Source organism: Papio anubis, chromosome 7 (assembly GCF_008728515.1).
Source record: "Papio anubis isolate 15944 chromosome 7, Panubis1.0, whole genome shotgun sequence".
Taxonomy (NCBI): Eukaryota; Metazoa; Chordata; class Mammalia; order Primates; family Cercopithecidae; genus Papio; species Papio anubis.
Genome location: NC_044982.1, coordinates 88,816,077 through 88,841,391, shown reverse-complemented (window position 1 = coordinate 88,841,391; position 25,315 = coordinate 88,816,077). Strand labels below are relative to the sequence as shown.

At 43.9% G+C, this 25,315-nt stretch overlaps 1 protein-coding gene across 6 annotated transcripts in view; it reads right to left on the bottom strand.

Moving 5' to 3' along the window:
• ADAMTS17 (ADAM metallopeptidase with thrombospondin type 1 motif 17) overlaps positions 1-25,315 on the bottom strand; it is a 366,725-nt gene that overhangs the window by 83,444 nt on the left and 257,966 nt on the right. For all 6 annotated transcript variants that reach the window (XM_021940906.2, XM_021940905.2, XM_021940907.2 and 3 more), the window contains 3 exons: positions 13,332-13,412; positions 4,922-5,079; positions 1,729-1,888 (listed from right to left, as the gene is read on the bottom strand). In XM_021940906.2, coding sequence (XP_021796598.2) covers positions 1,729-1,888; positions 4,922-5,079; positions 13,332-13,412 — 399 coding nt within the window. The remainder of the gene's footprint in view (positions 1-1,728; positions 1,889-4,921; positions 5,080-13,331; positions 13,413-25,315) is intronic.

Below are 25,315 nucleotides of genomic sequence, written 5' to 3'. Positions count from 1 at the left end.
TCTGTGCCTGAGGGTGCCTCAGTGATGATTAAAATAAACAAATATATATGGTGTCCATAGAACGGAACCTGGCAGGTGGCTAACACTTCATGTTAGCTCTACTGCTGTCATTATTATTATTATTTGGGGAGAGTGACAATAAAAGATTAATAGGGAGTCGAGCACAACTATTTGGATCCTGGGCTCCCTGCTGGTCTGTGTCCTGGGCAATTTGTCACGTAGGGATGACTCGAAATCATGGAGACCTGAACTCCACCGCCAGTTCCTGCTGCCCCACATGGCAGCCTTTTGTGAGTACAGAAAGCACAGAACTGCTTTCAGCTGTGGTGGCAGGTCTGACCACTGTGTTAGGAAGCTGGAAGTCATCAGTGTCATAAAAGGATTGCCATCAAGTCAACAGCAACAGAACAGCCTGCCCCTGACCCCAGGAGAGCCTGTTTACTCTTCCATGTGGGCTATGCTTAGTTTGCGACAAGTTGCCCAAGAGGAAAATCTGGCTGGAATCAGAGGTAGATGTGTTGGCTGGATTTGGAGGTTGAAAGGCCATCTGCACAATGGGCAGCTAAGGGCTGAGGGGGAGAAGGTCCCCCGGGGAGAGGTACAGAGTGGAGGATGCAAGGCTGATGGTGGTATCCAGAGGCTATGCCAACTGCCACAGGGCTGCTGCAGGAAGAGGCTAAGCACAGACAGTGAGGGTGGTTGGCCAAGATGCCCAGGAAGAAATTCCTGTGTGTCTATAACTCCTACCCATGAAAAATGGGATGAGTCCCTTAAATGGTAAGCAATGCTTTACATATTGGACATCCAATAAAACTTATCCAAGCAGTTAATAGATGCTCAGGACTAGGGATGGCAGGGGCTATGCCCGGGCTTCCATTCCGTCATCCAACTCTCTGGGCTGGCCTACCAGAGTCCAGGTCAATCTTCTGTCCCAACTCTGTGCCCACTAAAATCCACCCACCCTGTGTTCCATCTCCCATGACCCTGCTATGTTCCCTGCTAGGGTGACAGACAGCACTGTACTAAGAAACTGCTGACTCAGAGTTCAGAATGACTTCCTACTGCTCCCTCTCAATGACACAACAATAAATACAATGCCTTGTGGTCATATGGATTCTTGCTGTATGACAGGCTCTTTGGCTCACCCTGCAGACCCTGCAGGGGGCATGAGAGCCAACTATCCTATTTTAGAGGTGAGGGAACTCGGGGTAGAGAGAGGAAGTCATTTGCTGAGGTCAAGCAGGAAGTTGTGCAGTCAGGACTCATGCTAGGAATGTTTCACCCGACTTGCAGGACTTTTTCTTTCCATTGTGTCCTGGAGTGAGGTGACTGTGGCCAAGAGGGAAGGGAATTTGGGAGTGGGCAGAGACATGCTTTGGTGCCCCTCCAGCAAGCGGCAACAGTTGAAGGTCTATTCTGTTTATTCCCAGGGTCCACCTGTCACACCCAAGACGTAGTCATACATCAGCCAAACCCCACTTCACCCACAGGTCAGAGCTGGGGGGCCCTGAGCCCCGGGCAAAGCAGCGGTATGGGCATGATCCTAGTGTGGGAGTTGGGAAGACTCTACCCAAGTATTCTGCAGAGAGATTTTCGGTGGGGTATGATTAAATTCCCATGGAACTACAGGTTACAAATTTCCCAGACTCTGTGTGCTGGCCACAGATGCCTTTCTCCTTCCTTCAGCAAAACCCCACACCCAATAGGCCACGGCCCACGGCCACTCACCTCCTCCACACTGCACACTGCACCCTTCCCAGCCGCTATGGGTCCAGATGAACAAAGAATCCTGCGGTTTTTCTGGTTCACTTTGATTTTCCGCAGTGTGGTTTACAGGAACAGTGTATTCATAATGAATTCCATAATCTTGGTCGTGAAATAACAACACCTGGATCAGCCGAAAACAAAAGGCCATTTTGAAAAGGAACGAAGGCCCACGGGATTGCCAAATCTGCACACACAGGCACACCGTGGCTGTTTCTCTATGAGGGGTAACCAGCTCTTTTCTGGGGCTGAAAACAGGTTTGACTGAGGGTGCTCCTTTGTCTTAGCCCTGGATTCCTCAGGGACTCAACTTGGGAGCAGGGCGAATGCAAACCATCATCAGGAAGTTCTATTATTTCCTACCCAAGAGAGAGACCAGCTTAGACTAGGAGCTTTAGGATAAGCAACTCTGAAACCTCTCACTGCGCTTTTCATGGAGAGCTGCTCCACGCAGAGAACAGTCCTGCGTGTTCACCCACAAAGCTGCCCTTGCACACAGGAAAGACATGGATAAACTTTTACCTAGAAAGGCATCAGAGCAAGTGCGGTGACTCTACTTCTTTGGAAATGAACATCATCCTTCACTCCCCATCATCAATCACTGCCATGTCAGTTGGTCCAGAGAGTCAAGGGTAAGGCAAGCTCAAGGGCAAAATGCAGCTCACTGCCAGAGGACTTTGGGTGGCATCGGTTTGAGAGTTCAAGGATGCAAGAGGCCTCCACTGCCATGGGAGCCAGGATGATGACTGTACCCAAGGGTGGCAGGAGCCAGGCTCAAGGCTTCAAGCCAGGAGTGCAGTGGAGGTAGATGGAGGGATCTATCATGTTTTGTGGGAAACTACCATACAGCTTGGAGACCTTGGATCTGAAATCCTAGTCAGCAAGAATATACAGAATAGATGGGTTTAGAACGGCATGTGACAAGTCTTGTAAAGACAGCAGGTGTATGATCAGTTTTATTTATCTAGACACAATGGTGTCAAACAAGCCCTCTTGTAGGAGCTTAACATGGTTTGTCTGTGGATAATGAGTCTTCAAGCTAAGCCTGGAAGCAGTGAGTGCCCCTGGGTCTAAGTAACTAGCAGATTCACTTCCAGCCTGAGACATCCGAGAGAATGGGCCAGCAGGCACTAAGGGGAGGGTGTGCATGGCCCACCTGACTTGACTTGGGGCAGACCAGGTCAAAGTGTACCAGACAATGGGAGCCATTTCCCTCCAGCCATCTCTCAGTCTCCAAGGCTGAGTTGTGGGGTTGGGCTGCAGTGCTAAGAGCAAACCTAACTGCATCAACATCCACGGCTTCACCAGAGAGACCTGGCGTAACACATTTGGAAAAATGCCTCCAGTTAGGAAAACAAGTCCACCAAAAACCAAACTAGTCTTAGAAAGAGATCTTTATCAGCTCAGTATGAGAATAAGACTGGTGAATTGAGAATTCATATGAAACAAATTTCATGCAATTTTGTAGCCACGTATTTTGTGTGTGTGTGTGTGTGTGTGTGTGTGTATAATTGGTTTCAAATGCAGGTCCTCATGGTTCTTTGGGTGCTACAGATTCTGCAAACAGTGTGTACAGCCCAGTTTGGGGACAATGGCTTTCTATATAGAGGCAAAGGGGCACCTCTCATTTTCAGTTTTAAAATCTTCAAGTGACAATCACATTTTGAAAGAAAAGCCATCAATATTAAGCGAGGGCTGAAACTTCAGTTACGGTAGTAGTTGCTTTCTCCGAGTTTTGTTCATCCTGGTCTGAATGAATCCAGGCTGCGTACTTTGCTTTAACGGGCTAACAACTTGCTCAGCTTACAAAAGCTTTTGGTGAAAAGGGAAATACACTCACATTGGCGTTTGCTAGAGAAAGCAAATTCTCATGTTAACAGGTGAGGTTTCAGTACAGGTTTTATGTTTTGCCTCCTCTCGTAGTCCCTCTGAACAACTGCTTTTAACTCGGAATAGGAGGATTTGTTCTGTGACTAGGAAACAATCTTATCCCAGAGAAATGACTTAGGTACACATTATTAGGTCCCAGAAACCTACTTGCAGGAACGTATTTGCAGTGGATTTAGCGGGCTGAGTGGTGCACTGGCAGATTTCTACGTGGTTGAGATTGCACATGAAAACTGCCTTGCCTTTGTCTACCCAGAAATCGTAACGGGGTTCACACCACTATGGGGTAACGCCCACCCTGGGTGCCAGTGCTCCTTGGCAGAGCAAGCCTCCTTGGGAGATTCCCTGGGTAATGGCTAGAAAATCTTTTGGGTGTCAATTAATCTGGAACACTTACAGGCTGCCAGAGATCACAAATTAATGGGGAAGAAGAACTTCCATGGAGAGACTCTGGCAGGCACTGAGGACAAAGTGTGCTTTAATTACAGGGGCACAAGCTGCCACAAATCCTGTTTTTTGGAAGGAGACACAGAATCAATAATGAGCTATCAGAAGTTAGCCATGAGAACTCCTGGATCTTGAGAAGGAAGCAGGGCGTTCCATTCCCTGGAGATCTCTGACATGTTTAAAAGCATGCATCACTGATGTTTCAGTGGCTTGCATGGAGGCCTCCCTGAGACAACAGGTAGACAATGGTGCCCTGGCCTGGCCCAATAGCACACAGGTTTCTGGAGATCATCTGGGGAGTAGGACACCCGCATCATCTGATCCCCCTTCCGGATTCCCAAATGCCTGTTGCAAGCTGGGTCTGTGAAATCTAAGGGATGCTAGTTCGGACCTGGAGTCAAAGTTCATTTGCAAAAGGTAATGATATACACTCTGTGAGGGCAGATCTATGCATCCCACTATCTGATGTGAAAACAGACTTTGAGTGGGGCTGTCTGCTTAACGAGGTCAACTCTCCCTGGCTGCCATCCACGTGGCTAAGCATTTCCTTCTTTGAGGCAGCTCCTTTTGAAAAAGATAGGAGCTCTGCCAGGGAAGAGCCAGGGGAAGCAATGACAGAATTCTGAAGCAGGCAGTGCAAGGGACTGGAAAAGAAAAGACCCAGAGAAGGGAGAGGACTGAGCAGCAGGGGACCTCGTAAACCCCCGGAAGCTGGATGCATTTCCTGCCCCCAAGGTACCAGGAAGAAGTAAACTGGAAAGTAAGCTGGTAGACCTCTTGGAGCCATGCCCCCTAAGACAAGTGTGGAAGCCCAGCAAGTTACCATCAAGTGCAGCGGTAGTTTCGTTGGTCCCTTGGCAGAAATCTTCTCCCATAACCCCCTTCTCACATAGCGAACAGTTGTGCCTGCAATCTGGAACTCTCCGGGGAGCTCTATCTTCCAGTCACTGTTGATGGATCCCTTACCGGAGTCTTTGAGAGCTAGAAAGCAAATTGAAGACCAAAGAATCAAGGTGCTGGGGGTGGGGGTACCCAGCCTGTCTTTAAAAGGAATCTGTGGCCCCTGAGTGGGGCAGATGTCTCCCCTTCCACAGGGGGAAGGAGGGAGGCCTGAAGCAAGAGAAAGGGAGTACTCTGTGTACTAAGAACAAAAGCCTGGACTGCAGGGAGCACAGAGCTGCAGATCCCTAGGATCCCCAGGGAGAGCTGTGGGATTGATGGGCACCTTCCAGCCTGGGCTCCTGTCTCGAAACCAACTCAGATAGCTGGGGTTAGGGGTGGAGGGGCAGGGAATGGGGACAACCACGGCCTGATCTCATTTCACTAAACTTACCCAGCAGATGGTTTTCTGCCCAATGAATTCATTCCATTTTAATGTGTCCTAGGCTACAAACCAGGTTTTGCTGTTTCAGCAAAACAAATGAGTTCCCTGTCCTATTACCTACCTGGGGCTCTAGGAGGAGAGCAGCCCATCTCCAGCACCTCTTAAGGACCTGGTATCTCCATACTACTAAAGTGGATGTCCCTTCAATCAACAACCATTACTCTATTAAGTATGAATGTTTGGAAATCCTAGCCACCCACAGATGTGGTGGTCACACTCGGCAGCTGTGGATGAGCAGTGGCTGGGGGCTGAGCGTGGCAGGGGAGGGGCACTCTCATACCCTAGCTCTGTGGGTTTCAGGTTCTCATGTTTGCTGGCCCACATCTCTACCAGGGACAGCCTGTGTCAGGAGAGGCTGAGAATCAGCATGCTGCTGACTGGCCGTAAGCAGAAACTTGGTTTTCCACACAAGCCATGTATTTACTATTTTCCGAGGCGCTCACTAGGACTTTTCTTGTGTCTTTCCACCTACGGGTGAAGACCATGTAGTTCTCATGAGGACAGCACTCTGCAGTGCCATTCTATTTTGTTGTTGCTGTTGTTATTTAGGAAAAAAAAAAAATCCAACAAACTAAAACCTATTCTGGCATTTTAGGAGAAGACGGCAGATGACAAGAGGTGATAGGAAGTCTGTGTCATTTCCAAAAATGGGAACTCCAGGGCACCCTCGGTCCTAGGCCCACACTCCCTACACACACAGCTGGAGCCCCACGGACACCCCAAATTGATCTACATATATCTCCTTGGGACCCTACTCAGTCTATAATCAACGAAATCAGATTCTGCCACATTGACTATTCTCTGCTTACTGAGGCCAGAAATAAAATGCCCACATTTAATACCGATTTTGGAAAATGAGAGTTGAAACCCAAAAGGGGTTTTGGGTACTGCTGAATTCGTCAGCCCCAGGCTGCGGCAGGCCACAAGCAGCAGAGGGACGCTGGGTAGCCACTGGCCTCAGCTCCCGTCTCCAGAACATTATGGTCCCAGTGCTCGCTCCCGGCAAACACAGAGGAGACGCATGCTCAGGGCTTCTGGTGCTAGAGGGACTGCCAAGAGAAACTGGTTCCTCGCTTCTAGGAACTTTCCAGCAGAGTAGCTTCCAGTGGGGTCTCGTATCCAGGGTGGCTAAGAGAGGCTGAGGATTACAGGACTCCAGGGACAGCTTAGGAGAGAGAAAGCCCTACCACTTGGAGCCGAATATGTTTCCCTTCAAGAAACCTGACCCACAACTGAAATGTCCTGGCTATGAAAAGGAGGTGAGAATGTTGGGACGCCCACAGTTTCCTCTCCGTTTTCTCTTCTTCTGCCACCATCTGCAAACTGCCATTTAAGGAGCATATTCTCCAGGTTGGCTCTTTCATATACTCTGACCCATTTACTCTTCTCAACAACCCTCTGAATTATTGTCGTCACTTCATGGGTGAGGCAATGGGGCCGCAGAGAAGTACCTTGCCCAAACTCACAAAGCTATTCAGTTGTAGAGTGGAGACCTGAATCCAGTAGACCAGCCCTACTGCACTTATCACTCTGACAACTTTCAATTCCCAATTCTTTAGGTTATAGCATCAGTATAGATTTTTATGACTAATGCTGAAATATGCAAAGGTAAGGCCTATTTTCAAAAAGGACAAATTCCAGGCTCTAATTGTTATAGGGTTTCATATTCTATATACTCTTACAAAAATGACTAATTTCACGGATTTCCAGTGTTTCCAGTGAGCCAATAATGCAAATATATACTTGGTTATATTAATTATTAGTGAATGTAGGCAAAGGGTGCATGGACATTCATCGTTCTTTCAAGCTCTCTGCAGGTTTAGAAAACTGTCTCTTGCATATGCATGGTTAAATTTGGTCTATTTGTCACCTTACATGCATGGTATCTATTTGGTCTTAGGATCCAATGTGGGCTGGTGGGAAGGAGCAGACAGAAAAAACCAAGGGGCTAGAGTCCTTTAAGACGGCAGTCCCCAGGACTGATTTTGGGGACTAGGGACTGGTTTTGTGGAAGACAATTTTTCCACAGACCAGGGGGCTGGGGGAAGTGGGGTGGCGGGGGATGGTTTTGGGATGAAACTTTCCACCTCAGATCATTAGCCATTAGATTCTCATAAGGCATGCAGAGCCTAGATCCCTTGCACATGCCATTCACAATAGGGCTTGCACTCCTATGAGAATCTAATGCCCCGCTTCTGATCTGACAGGAGGCGCAGCTCAGGCGGTCATGCTTGCTCGCAGGCCACTCACCTCCTGCTGTGCAGCCTGGCTCCTAACAGACCATGGACTGCTGCTGGTCCACAACCCGGGGGCTGGGGACGTCTGCTTGAAGAAACACCTCAGAAACTATAAGTTACGGGAACAGCAGATGTACCCCTCTTCCCTGCCAGTCCCTCACCCTATTTTGAGGGCCTCCTCACCGGGGGCTAAAGACAGACACAGCTCTTACCCCCAGGGAGCTCACAGTTTGGAAGGGAGACAGAGAAAAGATGAACATAACACAATTTCACAAGCTTTATGGTAAGGTGCCTCCGGGGTCTAGGAATGTTGTGGGACGAGGCAGATGGGGAAGGCTTCCTGGGACAAGCCCGCTTTCAGCTGAGTGTGTAGGACAGGGAGGGAGACAACACCACCTGCAGTGTGTGGCTCAGCAGCGTGTAGCTGCCTGCGGAGTGTGAAGCAGGACGGTCGTTCCTGACCCTCAGAGGCCAGGACTGCTAAGATCAGTTCTGGGCAGGGTGATGGAGGGAGGAAGGCACAGCACCCCGTACGGAGAAGCAAGTGGAAGGCGAAGTTTTTTCTACTTTTCGGAGGTGCGGCTGGGAAAAGGAGGCGAGAGATGAAGAGTGGCCTCAGAGGGTGGGAAGGAGGAAGGGGGCTCACTGTGAGAATAAAGGACACCCACGCATGCTGAGGTGGCTTATACAGAGGAGTCAGAGATGAGCAAATGATTTCTTTGAAGCTGTGTGCTGACCACAGTCACACCAGGACCTGCTCCGTAGAACCCATTTCTCTCACAAAGACCAGAGGGAAACCAGGCAGCTGCTCTCCTCCTTGCTGGGCCATCGGCACGGACCGGCTGACTCCCATATCCACGCCCCGCCAGTAACAGACTCCAACATTGGCTGCCCTGGGCTGGGGCCCCAGGCTCATCCCTGGTTCATGGCTTCTGTGAATACCCACTGTGTCCATCACATGGCATCTGTTTCTCCCTCTAAGCAATGGTACCCAAGATTTCTCGTGGGAACATGTTTTTCCTCCTGTCACGTGGGGCTGGACCCCGCAGTTCCAGGCACAGGCCCATCACCCAACCCCAAACAGGGGGACTTTCGTTCACCTTAGAAAAAGGCAGCTTTCTTCCCACAGGGTTTCCCAGAGACTGGACGTGAGCCTGGATCTACCAGCCCACAGGAAGATGTCCACAAAGAGGACAGGCAGGAGTGCCAGTGCGGAGAGAGACCATCGCCACAGCAGCTGCAAGTTCTGGTGTACTGCAAATGCAGCTTTCCAGCTTAGAGCCTGCACGCCTTTCCTCGGGACAGCGTGCTCGCAGCCACACATTTGTGTATCTCTCAGGGAGAGGAAAACACAGGCAGAGTTATTAGCAGGAGGTCAGCAGATCTAAGAGGCATGGGGGTTACTTCCAGCCTTTTCACTTTGGTGTCACTTAGCAAGATGCCAAATTTGCAGTTTGCTGTGGTCCATCTGAAAAATCATAACTTCCTGCAAAAATCAGAAGTTAGTGCTTGACATCCCTTCAAAAGAGATGTCAGCTCAGAGATTCTGTTGGGATGTCAAGATCATTTTTAACAGTGACTAAATAGGTTCATTGTGGAGTCCCATGAACAATGACTTCATGGGGCCATGTCAACTCCAGAGAGACAATGCAGGTCACCTCCTGCCCCCTTCTGTGGCAGCTTGGTTGTTCTCCTGCCTTGCGTTAGCTGCAGAGTGGGGTCTGCAAAGGCCTCTGAGGCTGCAGCTCCAGGCAGGAGTCCTTTCCACAGCCCTATGCATAATGCATTTTTTTTTCCTGAAAGACAACCTTCCAAATTAAATGCATTTTTGGCTCTACAAGTTCCTGTCCCCTCAAACCTTGAGCATCAATGAGTATCTCCAAGCCCCCGTTGTCTCTAAGTATTTTGAGATTAATTAGTGTGCACTTGAAATCAGGATATGTTTGGACCCAGAAAAGACTCCATGGAGCAATTAAAATGATTACAAATGCTTTGATTTTATGGGCAATTAACAAAGCAAAGAACAGGGGATTCCCCCAGTGATTTCATTTTATCTGTGATGTCTGAAGTTCTGGTTTGCTGGGGAGGAGATTTTCCCTTGCTCATTTCGCCTGGGCCGGAGATTGGAAGTTTTAAACCACTATCCAAAACATAACCATGCTCACTTTTGTGGGTTTTGCTCAGAAGCTCTCAACAGTTAGACTTCTATGGGGCACCACATGGGTGGATACACTTTCCTTTGCCACCAGGGCAGAACAAAACCTTTGCAATGAACTGGAGTGTGAGGTTACATGCAGAACGTCCATTTCTGTCTCCGGCTCTTCTTCCTCTCTGTGGACACTCACACACCATCCTGGTCTTCCAGGCACTGTGGGGAAGACCATGAGCCATTCCAAGGAGCGAGGTGGGGGCATTCCTGAGGGAAGGGCATGCTCCTTTTCAGAGCTGGCTGGAGGCAGATGCGAACTCTGACCCTGTCCACATGCGCCTCTCTGGCACAGAGCTGAGCAGAAGCCCGAGTGGGGTTCTTTTAGTCTCTCTCCTTCCTAGCTTCACTGGAAGACCTGACCCACAGTCAACCTACTTCTAATCCTGGCAGCGAGTCAGCTCCTTTTATTTCCACTCGGAGTTCTGCCAGCTCTGTTCTTAGCTATGGATACAAACTGCCCAGGCATTTCCTGTTCCAGGTGGTTTTGAGCAGAAAGCCAGCCAGCGTGGGCTGAAGGTAGGTGGGGTGAAATTCTTCAGGAATTGCTCTCAGCAAATGTGAGAGCAATTCAAAGTTACACTGGGTTGACTTCCAAAGCACCCAGTGCTGAGTGGAAACAAGGCCTTTTTGAACTAACTTTAGAAACATAATGAGTGTGGACCACCTTCAGGCTTGCCCGTGTCCATCAGCCAGGCCCTGGAGTCCTGGGATTATGCCTTCTGGATAAGATAAGGCAGGAAGCTGGCTCTAACCTCCCATGGAGGCCCAGTGCTTCTGGAGAGCTGAGCAGTCACCCCGAGATGTTAAACCAATCTCCGTGGCATGCAGGTTTGTTCTGAAGAGCACACAACGTAGTGGTAACAACAGGCAGGTTTAACGTGTATTCTCCCGTGAAAAATCTCCATCCGGCAGTCTCTGGCCAGGATTGGACAGAGTAATTCTGAGAGGCTCCATGAATTGTAGTGAACTCAGAGGAGCTGGGGAACCTGGATGAGACACCAAGCCCCTTGGAGCTTCAGCTTGCCCCTCTGTGAAGGAAGCAGAGCAATACCTTGCAGCCCATTTAGGGGGATTAGGGATCAGGTCTCTAAGGCACAGGCGAGCTCAGTGATTGGGAGCCACTATCGCAGATGCTATTGTTCTTTTTTTGTATACATGGCCCTCAGGCTTCAGGAGCTGAGGGACGATCACAAGAGCTCATTCTCCTGGGTGGTATCTGCTAGTTAGCACCTGCTGGCCCTAAAGTGAGTTTGAGTGAAAAGTCTGTTTGTACCATAGGAATCAGAAGTTGAGGAGCGATCCAAAGGATTCTAACATCCTCTGCCATTCTTAAATTGCCATGCAAAAGTGGAGATAAGGAAGACACTCCTATTGCCAGACACTTAGGGCTGAGCCAGGTGGAGAAGCCATGCTGGGAAATCTCAGAAGCCAGGGTCAGAAGCCAAGGGACTTACTCGCAGGGGCACCTTCTGGGGCTTGATGGAAGAACCATTAATTCGACCTCCAAGCTGAACTACCTCTTGGAATACCCGGACTGCGAATTTTGAATTAGGATGAAAGGTGACTTCAGCCTCCCACGGAGGGCCTCCAGTACACTCAAATGCATGGGTTGGGAAGGGGAAGGGTAACTTTTTGGCATGATACCAGGTGGTGGGGCTTCCAATGCAAATGCTGGTGAGGCTGACCTGATGTCCTTTGATGGGCAGAAGGAGAGGGAGTAGACACTTTGTGAATTTAGTAAAAAGAGGCTGTCACTTTGAAGCTGCCAAAAGCAGCAAGAGGCCTTGTTTCAGAGTGCATTTTTAAGTGTTGTTCTATTTGCAGAGTGACAGCTGGGACAGCTGGGGAGGAGAGTGCCAGGCAAGGCAGGGACACTGTCCATGCAGGGGAGGTGGGAAACCACAGGGCGGATGAAAATGCATATGGATGTCAACTCCAGGGATGGCAAGGTCTTACCCTGGCAGCAGAAGCACGAGCTGCCGTCACAGCCCCAAGGAGGCAGGGTGGATGGCAGGTGACCAAGCTGCGGAGGAGGTGGCAGGGCAGCTTGGGACATGGGGGGGATCCACAGAGTGTGGTGCCAGTGATAACCCACATGGGTGCTTGGAAACGGGCACTCCTGCCTTCCCCAAGGCAGGTGTGCCGGGGGCATGTTAGCATCAAAGCATTCCCTAACTCTTTAATTAACAGGATTGTGGTCTTCATTGTAAACTTGCCTATTAGATATTTGTTTTGTGTCTGTCTCATCAGACTTTGAGTTTCTCAAGCAGAGACCATTTCAAAGAAAGACTCGGACTTTTGCATAGTCTACAAAGGCAGGAATGTGGACAAAGATGTCATTTTAAAAAAATGAGTAATAAAAATGGAAATAAAAGGGTTCCATGGGTAACTTCAATTTAGCTAAAATCATTTTTTGAAACTCGACAAATCATGTCTTACTTTTTCTTTCTTCAGTCTCAATCAGCACTTTGCAACACAGGCTGAGAGGTGATGACATGAGGACAGCTCAGAAGAAGGGTACCTGAGGAAGATCAGCCACCTTGAGTTTAAGTTTAACCCAAGACAGGAACATGGGATTAAAGCTGGCAAAAGGACAGGGGCCACAACATGTTCCAAGCCAGGGAGGCAGGAGCAGAGGCAGCCTCTGGGCACCCTGCTGTCTCCACTTCTGTGTCCAACTCAGAACTCCAACCACCCTGGGGCTCAAGTCCTGGGCTAACCTTTGCTGGGGTTGACGGGGAGGCTGGGAATTGGGCCAAGGATACTCTCAGAAGGTCTTCTCTGGCTAGGAAGGGACTTATCAGAATGGCTTTGCTCATGTATAGTTAGGAAAATCAGTCCAGAATAGAACCCAAGTCTATGGAAAGATGCAGGTGTTTGTGCTTGAAGTCAATGCGCCGGCCACTAGGAATCTGGAATACACAGACCTTAGTGAAACTGGTGTCCTTCTGGGTTTCCATTAGACTTAGGACTGTTGTTCTTTTTCCAGCTAAGAAGTCGTCCCCAGAGCCACTGGCAGCCCAATGAGGCTTCCTGCAAGTTGGCCAATGGCCTGCACTGCCCAGACTCAATCTGCTTTCAGCTCTATGGGGTTACTTTGGGGAACTGGTAACCTGCCGAATTCCTCACAACTTCCTTCACTCTTCCATGATCTTCCTTCCTGTCCCAAGCTTGTCTTCCATCGTTTTCCTTCCTGTTCCCGCCCCTAATCCACCCTGGGGATGGCTGCATGTTAGTCAAATATGATGGCGCTGTGTGGTCCCCTCTGGGTGTTCCTGTCATCACAATACAGGTGTGAAACCAGCCATAACCCGGGAGGAATGACACTGAACCGATTTACCAGACTGATTATCAAAATCGATTCTCAACACATAAATGGTGAGTCAAGTCATTTTTGTTTTACCCAGAAAGCTGTGGGCAGGTTTATCCTCCACCACACGGATCCTCCGAGCTCCAGCGGGAATGATGGCAGCTTCGATATAACCTGTAGCAACAAATGACATAGAAGTAAACCACACCTCCACCCTGCACCAGAGGCCACGCAGCTGCCCCGGCCAAAATCTAGCTACCGAGCCCCCGACAGTGGCTTCAGAAATGGAGGGCTGGTGCAGCTCTGAGAAATCGAGAGAGCCAAAGAAGGAGGCAGCTCTCCTAAGGCCAGAATCTCCCGGCGGCCTCATTTCCAGAGAGCAAGATTTGCATGTTTCAGGTTGAGTGGTGTTCCCCTCCTCCGCCCTCCCCACCCCCCGCCCCGGCAACCAGAACATCAGCATGTGACCACTGCAGACATATTAAGATGACGTCATCCACGAGTAGGTGGGCCTAATCCAATATTACTGATGTCCTTATAAAAAGGGGAAGTTTGGACACAGACATGCACACAAGAAGAATGTCACGAGAACACAAAGGCAGAGATGAAGTGATGCTTCTACAAAGCAGCCAAGGAACGCCAAAGACTGCCAGCAAACCACCGGAAGTTAGGCAAGAGGCATGGAACAGATCCTCCCTCATGACCTGCAGAAGGATCCAACCCTGCTGATACCCTGATCTCAGATTTCTCACCTCCAAAACCAAAAGACAGAAAGTTTCTGTTGCTTATGCGACCTAGTTTGTGGCACTTTGTTACGGAAACCATAGCAAATGAATACAGCCTGGTATTCTATGTGAATGGCACTTCCCTGGAGCATCAGTGAAAAGTGGCCCTGGTCTCGTTCATCTGCTGGAGGGCCTTTTTCTCTTTGTTGTATTTTGAACTTCCCTGAATATCCATGGGATGACAGCAGAAACCAAGCAATTTGCCCTATGACAAAACTACAGTATTACCTTAAAACACAGTGCACTGTTTCTTGCTTCCGCCGTCTTTGGCCATTTCTGCAGCTATCACACTTGTATAGTTTTGTCCATTTCCTTGCATATTTTTAAGAAGAGTAGGGGGCCAGAACAGCAGGTGGGCAGTGAAGACATGATTGAAGCTGCCAGGGCAGAAGCTGGCAACTGGCTGATGCCTGGTTAATGGGGTGACTGCCAATAAATGAGCCCTACATGACGGTGAGACTCTGAAATGTAGGCTGGTAATAATCTTGGTTTGATTTTTATTTGGGATTTAGACAAGAGTATTAGGCATTTGTTTCTGCAATTTAGATGAGGATCTCAACTTAGATTACAAATCCTAGCCGTGTTGTTCCCAATGTGATCACCAGAATCATGAGTGGAGCTGTAAAAAATTAGAAATTTCTAGGTTCAACTATGTGCAGATTATGGAAATACCTATTTTGAGGGGTTTATTTATTCATTCATTCATTTTCTCACAACAAAATGGCTTTATTTTTATTATCAAAATAGTATACAAAAGTTCAAACAACATACAGCAGAAACCCAGAATTGACCTATACCACATCACAATGAGAAAATTACCCCAAGGAAGTAATATTTTGATCAGCCTTTTCAACATCTCTTAATGCATATAAACATACACATATCATTTTATATGAACAGAATATTATACGTACTTTTAAAAGATCAGTATTATACAACTTCAAAATAATTAGTTTTGCTAGGTAATGTATGTCTAAGGTACAAAATTCAAAAATTATAAATGGATCAAGTAGAAAGTATATTGATCTATAGGCTATATGAGGCATTCTATAGCCAGCTACATTTTTAAAACTATTTATAGTAATTTGTATATTGTGGCTGAGTTTCTACATAGCTAACTTAACATCTGCTAATATGACAGTTCTGTTTCTTCCTTTCTAGTCTTTATGCCTTTAATTTCTTTTTTACTATTCTGGTTGCAACTTACAAAACCACATTGTAAGGAAAATGAGATTGTGACATCCTTGTATAATTCATGATGTCACAGGAATGCTTCCAAAGTTTTCCCACCGAAAGAGATTGCTACTGTGAGAATAGGATAGGTATCATTAATCATTTATCAGGTTAGGGATATTCTCTTTTTTGTTTAAATTTTACTTTAAGTTCTGGGATACATGTGCTGAACGTGTAGGTTTGTTACATAGGTATACATGTGCCATGGTGGTTTGTTGCACCCATCAACCCATCATCTAGGTTTTAAGCCCTGCATGCATTAGGTATTTGTCCTAATGCTCTGCCTCCCCTTTTCCCCCATCCCCTGACAGGCCCCAGTATGTGATGTTCCCCTCCCTGTGTCCATGAATTCTCATTGTTCAACTCCCACTTATGAGTAAGAACATGTGGTGTTTGGTTTTCTGTTCCCGTGTTAGTTTGCTGAAAATGATGGCTTCCAGCTTCATCCATGTCCCTGCAAAGGACATGAACTCATTCTTTTTTATGGCTGCATAGTATTCCATGGTGTATATGTGTCAAATTTTCTTTATCCAGTCTATCACTGATGGGAATTTGGGTTGGTTCCAAGTCTTTGCTATTGTAAACAGTGCCGCAATAAACATATGTGGGGACATTCTCTTTTTGAATACTTAGTGTGCTAACAGTTTTTATCATGAAGAGGTATTAAAGTTAATAAAATGTTTTTGTACATCTACTGAAATCATCATACTGTTTTTCTCCCAAACCATACCAAGATCTCAGAGTTGAACTGTGATCACACTTGTCATGGTTTAGATGATACATGGATCCATGTCTTAGCTTTTTTTAAAAAATTATTTCATACATGTGGCGTTTGCTTAGTTTTACATAAACATTTATCATTTTTTTCCCTCACCATTTCTTCCCCATATCAGACCATGCTTCTGGTATCTTTTTTTCTTCCTTAAATCCATGTGAAGGTCCTTTAGTGTAGGTCTCTTGGTTGTTGTAAACTCTCTGGCTTTGTTTATCTATAAATGTCTTCATTGACATTCTCTTGGTTTTGAGAAATGGTGTTCTTGGGCATTTGATTCTAAATTGATTGTTATTTTCCTTCAACACTTGAAATATACTTTTCCACTGTCTTCTGGCTTCCCTTATGATATCAAGAAGGCAGTCATCATTCTGAGTGTCGTTCCTTTCTAAGTGGCCTGTCTCAGCGATACTCCTTGGTGTTCTGCAGTTTCACCACGACATTTCTGAGCACGGATAATGGGGAAATACCGGTTGTCAAATTTCTCCAGTCACATTTTACCTTTAACGTCTAAGAACTATTAGACTACTTATAGTTTTGTATCAACGTTTCTTGGGACACAAAGCTATATTATTAGTATGTTAATTTTTTCTGATCTATTTGGTTTTCTTTTGAACATCAGAGTATATATGTTTATCTCTTTTGTCTTCTGCAGTGCTTATTTTACCTTTTATTTTTTATTTACCCTGCTTGGATTACTTTGTGCTTCCCAGGTTAGATCAGATCAATCCCTTGCATTGTTTCCTACCTTTTATCTTTTAACTGTTTATTAATTTGTAAAAAAACAATGCAACTGGTTTCTATGTATTAATTTTGTACCCAACTTCCTGAATCCTCTTATAATTGTCATATTTTCAAGGTTAATTGTCTTAGGTTTTCAAGATAAATAATAATATCACAATAATATCTACCACAGTAATAGTTTTACTCTTTTGAAATGTTTATGGTATAAATATATATATTTCTCTCCCATTCAAGTACTAACCAGACCTGACTTTAGCTTAGCTTCTAAGATCAGACACATTCAGGGTGGTGTGGCCATAGTTATTTTTCTTTTCTAAATGCATTGGTGAGCACCACCAGAAAAATGTTAAATATTCCTGGAGAGAATGTACACCCTTGTTTTGTTTTTGATTACAACAAGAATGCTTATAGTGTTTCGCTGTTGAATATAATGTGGGCTTACAGTTATATATAATATCTCATATATAACATACTTTATGCATAATATAATCATATTAAAGACATATACATTATTCTCATATTAAGAGTTTTATCAGGAATAAAGGTTGAATTTTACTGCATGCCTTTTCAGCATCTAAGTGCATAGTTTCCTCTTGCTCTCACACCTTGTTCTATTAATAGTATAATTATATGAATATATTTACTAATATAAAACCAACTTCATATCTCAGAATAAACCTTATTTGGCCATAGCATAAAATTTTAATATGCTGCTGAATTGTTTGCTAATATTTAGAACTTTTGCAACATTATTACTAAGAATGCTCTGTAATTGTTATTATGCTTTCTTTGTTGGATTGGGTTTTGGTATCAACATTATTCTTGCTTTAATTAGGAGTATTTCTATGCTTCTATAACTTACCTGTGTTGATTTTATGTAGAGTCACAATTGGGAAATTATTTTTTCAATCATTCATTTCAAACAGGTTTTAAACTTATTTACAGAACCCAGCAATGTAATCTCTTATGATTTATTAATTTCCTTTATACTTTATTTCCCTATTCGCTATTATTTTACATATTTGTACTCTCCTACCCCCACTTGGCTCATTAAATGAGCAAACAGTGGAGCTGTATACTATTTAGTTGGATTTCTTCATCCTGTCCCTTACCAATAAATTCTAGTTGTTGTTTCTGTTTTATTGAATGTTTTTCCATAGGCCTGTATATTTATACTTCTACTGTGTAACTTATCAGATGTAATTTAGTCCCTGGATATTACAAAATAAGGAAATGAGAATAATTACAGTACATTCTACTTTCTCACATCCCATTTCAACTTTTATTGTATCATTTTGACATTGTATTAGTTTGTAACATTTACTTTTTACTAAGGTAATTCCTATAGTTGTTTTAGTTTTAATCCTAAAAAGGAATTTAATGTTTGTTATGCATTCTTCTGCCAGTTTCTCTAATAAATTCTTGCTTGCCTCAAATTTGTTCCCTTTGAGATGGACTTATGGGAATTATATTTTCTGAAATATAATACTGTATAGCAAAAAATAATTGTTCATTGTCCTTATCCTTGAATGTCAGTTTGGCTGCTATAACATGTTGGGGTCATACTTACTTTCTCTGAGGCTGTTGTATGAGTGGCTCCATAAAATGTGACCATGGAGAAGTCTAAGGACTGCTGGTTAGATGGGATGCTCAAAGGAGTCTTACCTTTAACATCTAATAACTAATAGGCTATTCGTAGTTTTGTGTCAACTTTTCCTGGATACAAGGCTATATTATCAGTACATTTTTTTTTTTTTCGGATCTATTTGGTTGGTTTTTTTTGGGGGGGCAGATATCAAAGTATATACATTTGTCGCCTTTGTCTTCTGCAGTGCTCATGTGATCTTTTATCCTTGGGACTTTTTGTTTATTTCCATTTTCCCCTGGTGTTTTTCTCAATCCTGTCTTCCGAGTTTCTTACTGCACTCTCATAGTGTTGATATTCTCTGTCTGCTTCCATGTAGACCTGGTTTTTGTGATGGATTCACTGACCTCTCCTACAGTATGTCCTCAGTTCTGCTAAGTCACGTTTCATCTCTCTCTCTTGCTTCATTGCGTCACCGTTTCTTCATTGAGGTCTTGTGTCTTAGCTATGAATTCTTAGTTTCTTTTTTTTTTTTTTTTTGAGATGGAGTTTTGCTTTGTTGCCTAGGCTGGAGTACAGTGGTGTGATCTCAGCTCACTGCAACCTCCACCTTCCGGGTTCAAGTGATTCTCCTACCTCAGCCTCCTTAGTAGCTGGGATTACAGGCGCCCACCAACACGCCCAGCTAAGTTTTGTATTTTTAGTAGAGACGGGGTTTCACCATGTTGGCCAGGCTGGTCTCGAACTCCTGACCTCAGGTGATCCCCCTGCCCCGGCCTCCCAAAGTGCTGGGGTTACAGGCGTGAGCCACTGTGCCTGGCCTTTGAGTTCCTATTTTATCAAGGCGACTGTTGATCACTTTTTGAAATTCATGGCAGTAACATTGGGTCACAATTTACATCTTTTCCTTGGTAACATTTTGCCAGGATTTTTAAAAAGTCATTTGCTTTCCTTGTCCCCTTTATCTTTTTCCTATTGCCAGATACTTGTATAGATCCTGTGCTGGTAAATTTATTTCACATTTTAAAGTAAGACAAGTTCTAATCATACTGGTTGCTTGCACTAGGTGTGGTAGGGAGAAACAGGACAGTATTGTAGGCTAACCAGACTTTCCTTGGTTTCCTTGGTTTACAGTAAAATTTGTTAGGACACAGGTTTATTGATATCAGTGAGTTCATTGTCATTTTCCTTTTAAAAAACAACATATATTTTGAATTTATACAAATACATGTGAGTATATTTTCTCACTGTAAGAAGTTTAATACTACACAAACAAAAACAGCATAGTATTTTCATATTTACATTTGTCTCACTTCTATGTTAGGAGTAACTCAATATATCATATTACATTTTCAATTTTTAAAAACATGTCTCAGATATCATATATGTTATGTATAGCTCTACTTTATTTATTTTTTTGCTTAAATCGCTATGAAGTTTATATAACTACTCGCCTATTAATGGACATTTAGGTTGTTTCAAAATTTTCACTATAAGAAACAACACTATATCATATATGAATATGCACACAAAACCCCTCAAACCCCTCCACAAAGTACTAGCAAGCCCAATCCAGCCACATGTAAAAAGGATTCTACACTGTGATCAAATATGATTTATGCTAGGACTCAAGCTTGGTTTAACATATGGAAAAATCAGGCTGGGCACAGTGGCTCACCCCTGTAATCACAGCACTTTGGGAGGCTGGGACAGGTGGATCACTTGAGGCCAGGAGTTTGAAACCAGCCTGGCCAACATGGTGAAATCCTGTCTCTACTTAAAGAAAAAAAAAAAAAAAATACAAAAATTAGCCAGGTGTGGTGATGTGCACTTTTAATCCCACCTATTTGGGAGGCTGAGGCATGAGAATCGCTTGAACCTGGTGGGTGAGGGTTGCAGTGATCCAGGATTGTGTAACTGCACTCCAGCCTGGGCAACAGAGTGAGACTACCTCTCAAAAAAAAAAAAAAAAAAAAAAATCAATCAACGTAATCCTCCATGTTAATAAGGGGCAAAATCCACAAGATCATCTCAATAGGTGCAGGAAAAGCATTTGACAAATTTCAACACTCTTTCCTGATAAAAATACTCAACAAACTAGGAATAGAAGGGAGCATGCTCAACCTGATAAAGGGCATCTACAAAACTCCACAGCTAACAGCATACTTAATGGTGAAATACTAAATGCTTGTCCCCTAAGATAAGGAACAAGACAAGGATGTCCTGTTACTCCCATTCAACACTGTACTAGGAGTTCTATCTAGGGCAATTATGCAAGGAAAAGAAATAAAAGGCATACAGATTGGAAAGAAGAAGTAAAATTATCTCTATTTGCAGATGCTAAAATATTTTATAGAGAAAATCCTAAGGAATCCATTAAAAAACCTATTATGACAGGTTCGGTAAGATTGCAGGATAGAAGGTCAATATATAAAAATCAACTCCAGGCCAGGCGTGGTGGCTCACGCCTATAATCCCAGCACTTTGGGAGGCCGAGGCAGGCAGATCACAAGGTCAGGAGATCAAGACCATCCTGGCTAATACGGTGAAACCCTGTCTCTATTAAAAATACAAAAAAATCAGCCGAGTGTGGTGGCAGGTGCCTGTAGTCCCAGCTACTAGGGAGGCTGAGGCAGGAGAATGGCTCTGGGAGGCGGAGCTTGCAGTGAGCCAAGATGGTGCCACTGCACTCCAGCCTGGGCGACAGAGCGAGACTCCATCTCACCAAACAAAAAACAAAAAACAAAACAAAACAAAAAAATCAGCTGCATTTCTAGATGTTAGGAATTAACAGTTGGAAAATGAAATTTAAAAAGCAATTCAATTTAAGTAGCATCAAAAAGAATCAAACACTTAGGAATACATTAAAAAAAAAAAACCTGGAGGGTTTGTAAGTTGAAGACTACAATACATTGCTGAAAGATACTAACAAATATCTAAATAAATGGAAAGATATTTTATATTCTTGGATCAGACGACATTGTAAAAATGGGACTGCTTCACAAATTGGTCTACAGATTCAATGTAATCCCTATCAAAAATCCCAGCATTTTTTTTTTTTAGCCAAAAATGACAAGCTGATCCTAAAATTCAGATGAAAATGCAATAGACCCAGAATAGCCAAAACAATATTTCAAAAGAAGTAGAAGAACTCAGATTTCCTGATTTCAAAACTTTCTGGCTACCTATACCAATCAACACAGCAAGGTAATGGCATAAGGACAGTCGTTTCTAACAATGGAATATAATTCGGAGTCCAGAAAACAATTTTTTTTTTTTAACAAAGGTGCCAAGAATATCAATCGGGGAAAGAACAGTCTTCAACAAACAGTGTTGGGACAACTGGATATCCATATGCAAAAGAATGAAGTTGTACTCCTACTTCAGACCACACAAAAAAATTAACTCAAAAATGGATCACAGATGTAAATATCAGAGCTAAAACTAGAAACCTCTTGGAAGAAAACGTAGGACTAAATCTTTGTGACCTTGAATTAGGCAATGGTTTCTTAGACATGGCAGCAAAAGCACAAGCAACAAAAGAAAAAATAGATTAACTGGATTACATCAAACCTGAAAACTTGTGTTTCAAAAGATACCATCAAGAGAGTGAAAAACCAACTCATACCCTGTGAGAAAATCTGTGCAAATCATTTGTCTGATAAAGGAACTGCATCCAGAATATATAAAGAAAGCTTACAACTCGAGAAGAAAATGGCAATCCAATTTAAAAATGGGCAAATGATTTTAACAGGCATTTCCCCAAAAAAGACATATGAATGACCAACAAGCAAATGAAAAGATGCTAATGATACATTAGTCATTAGGGAAGTGCAAACCCAAACCACAAGGACATACCACATTGTGCCCACTAGGATGACTCTAACAAAAAATAGTAAGTTGGAGAGAACATGGAGAAATGGTAGCCCCCATTCATTGCTAGCAGAAACGTAAAGTGGTGCAGCCACTTTGGAAAAGAGTTTAGCAGCTACTCCAAAAGTTAAACACAGAATTATCACTCACCAATTCCACTCCCAGGTATATACACAAGGGAAATGAAAACATGTCCACATGATAACCTGTACACAAAAGTTTATATCAGCGTTATTCCTAATAGCCAAAAAAGTGGAAACAATCCAAATACCCATCAACCAATGACTGTATTTATAAAATATGATATAGCCAAACAATGGAATAGTATTTGGCAATAAAAAGAAGCATTGATATATGTGACAACATGGATGACTTGAAAATACTATGCTAAGGGAAAAAGCCTGTCAGGAAGGACCACATATTATATGATTCTATTTACATGAAATATACACAATAGAAAAATTCGTACATATAGACATTAGATGAGTGGTTGCCTAGGGCTTAAGAGGGTGATGGGGAATGACTGCTACCGAGCATGGGGTTTCTTTTGGGAATGATTGTGGTGATATGGCACCATTCCTTGGGGTGATCAGCCAGCTACCTGGTAGCAGGTTGATTATATTGGACCTTTTCCATCATGGAAAGGGCAGTGGTTTGTCCTCACTGGACTAGACACTTACTCCGGATATGGGTTTGCCTATCCTGCATGAAATGCTTCTGCCAAGACTACCATCTGTGGAGTCACAGAATGCCTTATCCACAGAGCATTCCACACAGCACTGCCTCTGACCAAGGCACTCACTTTACAGCTAAAGAAGTGTGGCAGTGGCCTCATGCTCACGGAATTCACTGGTCTTACCATGGTCTCCATCATCTTGAAGAAGCTAGAAAGAACGGTGGAATGGCCTTTTGAAGTCACAATTACAACGCCAACTAGGTGACCATACTTTGCAGGGCTGGGGCAAAGTTCACCAGCAGGCCGTATATGCTCTGAATCAGCGTCCAATATATGGTACTGTTTCTCCCATAGCCAGGATTCACAGGTCCAGGAATCAAGGGGTGGAAGTGAAGTGATACCACTCACCATCACCCCTAGTGATCCCCTAGCAAAATTTTTGCTTCCTGTTTCCCCGACATTATATTCTGCTGGCCTAGAGGTCTTAGTTCCAGAGGGAGGAATGCTGCCACCAGGAGACACAACGATTTCATTAAACTGGAAGATTGGTACCCACCTGGACACTTTGGGTTCCTCCTACCTTTAAGTCAACAGGCTAAGAAGGGAGTTACAGTGTTGGCTGGGGTGACTGACCTGGACTATCAAGATGAAATCAGTCTACTACTCCACAATGGAGGTAAGGAAGAGTACACATGGAATACAGGAGATCCATTAGGGCGTCTCTTAGTATTACCATGCTCTGTGATTAAGGTCAATGGGAAACTACAACAGCCCAATCCAGGCAGGACGACAATGGCCCAGACCCCTCAGGAATGAAGGTTTGGGTCACTCCACCAGGAAAAAACCCATGACCTGCTGAGGTGCTTGCTGAAGGCTAAGGGAATACAGAATGGGTAGTAGAGAAAGGTAGTTATCGATACCAGCTATGACCACATGACCAGCTGCAGAAAGGAAGACTGTAATTGTCATGAGTATTTCTTCCTTCTTTTGCTAAAAATATGTTTGAGCATGTATACACTTGGACTAAGAAAATATCTTTATTTCCTTTTCCTTTGTCAAGTGACATAAGATTTATTGACTTCATATAAGCATATAAGTATTATTAACTTTATGTAACAGTATTTGGGTTGGGGATGGGTGTGTTTCCGGTTGTACGAAGGATAGCTGTATTATGTTAGGGGTAATTATGACCTTATTATTGTCTTTATTTGAAGATTATGTATGATCTCAGAAGATGTGGATGGGTTCAAGTTGACAAGGGGTGGACTTGTGATGGTTAATACTGAGTGTCAACTTGATTGGATTGAAGGACACAAAGTATTGACTCTGGGTGTGTCTGTGAGGGTGTTGCCAACAGAGATTAACATTTGGGTCAGGAGGCTGGGGAAGGCAGATCCACCCTTAATCTGGTGGGCACAATCTAATCAGCTGCATCGAATATAAAGCAGGCAGAAAAACATGAAAAAGAGAGATGGGCCTAGCCTCCCAACCTACATCTTTCTCCCATGCTGGATGCTTCCTGCCCTCAAACATCAGACCCCAAGTTCTTCAGTTTTGGGACTCGGACTGGTTCTTGCTCCTTAGCTGGCGGACAGCCAGCTGGGACCTTGTGATCAAGTTAATACTTAATAAACTCCCCTATATATACACACACATACATACGTACACACAGATATACACATACACACACACTACTTAATAAACTCCCATATATATGTGTGTATGTGTGTATCTCCTATTAGTTCTGTTCCTCTAGAGAACCCTAATACATGGCTGCATAACCTTGTGCATGTGCTGAAACTCATTGAATCGCACACTTTAAATGGGTGAATTATATGGCATGTGAATGATATCTTTATAAAGCTGCTTAGAAAAGAAATAATACTTCTATGAATGGCTTTGTACATGTCTTCTTGTGCATAAATATAATGTCCTACCAGGTCAGCTAATGTGAGAATCACTGAGTCAAACACAGGCACTGCTAAGTTGACCTTGGTTTAAATACTATTTAAGCCAATCCACACTATATGAGAGTAAATGGTTTATTCAAAGATTTCTAAATACTTGACAAGATCAATCTTCTTAACATTTGCTAATCCATTTGGTAAAAAGATATTGTCATAAGTTTAATTTGCATTTCCCTGATAACCAATGAGGCTCAGTGTCCTATATACTTATTGACCATTTGTTTTCCCTTTTCAGTTAATGGCCTTGTTCTTAAGCTTTGCCCATTTTTCTACCATCTTTTATTTAGTTGAGATGCAGTAGTTTAAAAAATGTGTGTAACATATATTACTATAATTTGATATTTTTTGGACTCAAACTGTTTACTTACTAGACATGTTGCAAAAACTGTCAGTCTATCATTTGTTATTTTTTTGCTTTTACTGCTTTTTTTTTTTTTGAGAC